The sequence below is a fragment of the Podarcis raffonei genome, chromosome 8, assembly GCF_027172205.1.
Source record: "Podarcis raffonei isolate rPodRaf1 chromosome 8, rPodRaf1.pri, whole genome shotgun sequence".
Lineage (NCBI taxonomy): Eukaryota > Metazoa > Chordata > Lepidosauria > Squamata > Lacertidae > Podarcis > Podarcis raffonei.
Window position 1 is genome coordinate 37,006,665 of NC_070609.1, and position 2,982 is coordinate 37,009,646.

General features: G+C 62.5%; 1 protein-coding gene across 1 annotated transcript; it reads right to left on the reverse strand.

Annotated features, from left to right (window-relative positions):
• Positions 1-832: 832 nt before the first annotated feature.
• CEBPA (CCAAT enhancer binding protein alpha) lies at positions 833-2,601 on the reverse strand. Its single transcript, XM_053399280.1, has one exon. The coding sequence runs from the start codon at positions 2,043-2,045 to the stop codon at positions 882-884; it is 1,164 nt and encodes a 387-aa protein (XP_053255255.1). The 5' UTR covers positions 2,046-2,601; the 3' UTR covers positions 833-881.
• Between the last annotated feature and the right edge of the window lie 381 nt (positions 2,602-2,982).

A 2,982-nucleotide genomic window follows, 5' to 3' on the forward strand; every position in this document is an offset into this window, starting at 1 on the left:
CCTTCAGTTTGGGGGTTTGCCACCATTAGCATACAGTGCAGGCCAAAAATGCTGCTCTTCGCTTGGGTAGGAAAGATCCCTCCCATCCCAAAGCTGCCTTCTGGGGCGACCGTTTCCCTTTGAGTCCCGAATTTCAGTCCAGGGTGGGGTTGAACAACGTGGTAATGGAGAGAAATCATGCCCCCCTATCCTTTCCCCAACCTGCCTCTCAGCCTTGTTAAGGTGGAGGTGGAGGGGGAATTCTTTTTGAAAAGTAGCAGCAGCAGAATCTCCCATTGCACACTGCTTCCCTCCTCACCCCGAGAGACTCCCCAACCCCCGAAGCATCAACAGGCGCGTCAGTAAAACGTCTCTGCTCCTTCCATTCCGCCACAAACTCGCTCCAGTCCGATTTCTGGAAGCTTGAGAGACGGCCGAGTTTGCACCAGGCAGCCCAGGATCTGCCAGGCACTGACATTCCGGGGCGGCGGGGGCGCACCCGATTTCAAAACACCACCTGGCAAGTCCTGGGAAGAGTTCAGATTTCAGTAGAAAGACCCTACCAGGCTATTGTCGGGGGCCTCCTCCCCGTCTAAGGCACAAAAGTCCCTGCGCATTTGGCTCTGCACCCTGCAAATGGGGACAGACTGAGGGATTTATTTATTTTTTGTCCCAACGTAGGTAAGGGGTTGATTTTCTCACGCGCCCCGGCACCTACTTGCGGGCAAGAAGGGCTCCCACCATAGTCTGCGCGCCGCAGCTTCCCCGGGCGAGCGCTTCAGAGCCCTCGCTGCTGGCAAGAAACAGAGAGAGAGAGAAGCTTGGAGAGAGCGCTTAGGGAGCTGCCCTTCTCGGCTGCAGCGGCGGCGCGGGTCGGAGTCCGGCTCCGTCGGGGCGCGCGCTCAGGCGCAGCTGCCCATGGCCTTGACGAGCGAACTCTCGGGCAGCTGTCGGAAGATGCCGCGCATGGTCTCCAGCTCTCGGCTGAGCTGCTCGACGCGCTTGCGGAGCCGCTCGTTGTCGTTGCTCAGCTCCAGCACCTTCTGCTGCGTCTCGGCGTTGCGCTGCTTGGCTTTGTCGCGGCTCTTGCGCACGGCGATGTTGTTGCGCTCGCGGCGCACGCGGTACTCGCTGCTGCTCTTGTCCAGCAGCTTCTTGGACTTGCCCGACGACGCCGCGGACCCGCCGCCGCCGCCCGCCGCGTGGAGCCGGTGGTGCGCGTGGTGCGGGTGGTGGGCTCCGCCGTGGGGGCTGGGCGCCGGCGTGGGGGGCGGCGTGGGCTGCCCGCCGGGCTGCAGATGCACCGTGGTCTGGGCGCAGTGCGCCACCTGGTACTGGAGGTGGCTGCAGTTGGGCCCGGCCGGCGGCGGGTAGAGGGCGGCCAGCGCCGCCGCCTCGTCGTCCTCGTGGGGCTCCTGCTTGATGAGCAGCGGGCGCAGGCCGGGCAGCGCCGGTCCCCCGGCCAGGCGCTCGTAGGCCGCGCCGGCCTCCAGCTTGTCCGCGTAGCCGTAGAGCGGGCCGCCTTGCGGGAAGCCGACGCCCGGCATCCCGGCTCCGACGCCGTACTCCAGACCGGCCTTGGCGGCGCGCTCCTGCTTGTTGTGCTGGAAGAGGTCGGCCAGGAACTCGTCGTTGAAGGCGCCCGGGTCGATGTAGGCGCTCAGGTCGATGGAGTTCTCGTGCTCGCAGATGTCGGGCAACTCGGAGGCCGCGTAGCCGTAGGCGCCGGCGGCGGGCAGGTGCGGGTGCGCCCCGGCGGGCGAAGCGGGCTGGTGGCGCTGCTGCTGCTGCTGCGCGGGCTGCAGGGCGTGCGGCTGGAGGGCGCTGCTCTGGGGGGGCCGCGAGTCCGCCTCGTAGAAGTTGCCCGACTCCATGGAGTAGCTAAAGCGGGCCGCCGCGGCGCATGGTGGGGGACCCGCTGGCTCCAGGCTGAGGCTGCACCGACTCTGCCGCTTGCACGGATGAGTCCTTCCTACTCTCTTCGGCTCTCGGCTTGCTCCCGGGCTGCCTCCTCCAGCCCTCGGCCTCCTATTTATACCCCGTGTTTCGCAGGCAGAGCCGGGCATCGCCCTCTAGTGTCCAACCTCCTGGGAACTTTGACCGGCCTCGCCTCCTTTCGGCGGAGCTCGGAGCCCCGACGGGGCCTCCCCGGCTGCCCTGCCTGCCTGCTTGCTTGCCCGCCCACCGCCTCCTCCTCCGGGCTGCCTGCCTGGACGGGACGGACGCCAGCGCCCTGCAGAGGGACGCGCACCTGCCTGCCTGCCTCTGAGGACCCAGGAGCGGCTTCATAGTGCACATCGGAGCCGGATAGTTTGCTTCCTCCCACCCCGCGTAACACACACACACACGTTAATCGCAACACGGTTCCTGTCCCTTTCGTGTCAGTTGTACGCTGCAGCACACTCACTAAGGGAAATGGATTTTTGGAGTCTAACTACTACACTAAACGCGTGTTAACTAAGCGCCACCCCCAGCACGTTCTCTGTATATCAGTTCATTCTGAGAAGCACCTTTGAGGAGAAGGAATTTAATGGAGAGAAGCAGTGCGCGTGTGTTGGGAGACCGCGGGCGCGATTACCGTACCTTTCTGCTGGCTCCAACTGCCCTTCCTTTCCCCCAAAAAGTGCTCCTGTTGTCACGATTCTTCGGGCATCACTGAAATCTCCCCACCCCATCTTGCCCCACTTTATACAGAGAGGCATTTGCTTCTGTTCTGATTTGCAAAGCGGGGGAAAGGCAACCCAGGCACCGAATCCATTCCACAGTGCAAGTATAACCATGCAGCTTGGATCTCGGCCAAAATGCCTTTTTATTTTCTAAATTGCCAGGCAGATTAATACTGTCCAAAGGCTTTAACAACCTGGAAACTCAGATAAGGAGCTCTCTGAAGTGCCCAGGGAAGTCCAAGGTACTTTCAGTGTGCATTCCAAGAGAGGTGTGTGTGTGTATGGCTGTGTGTGTGTGTGTGTGTGTGTGTGTGTCTGTGCACACCTGCCTGGAGAG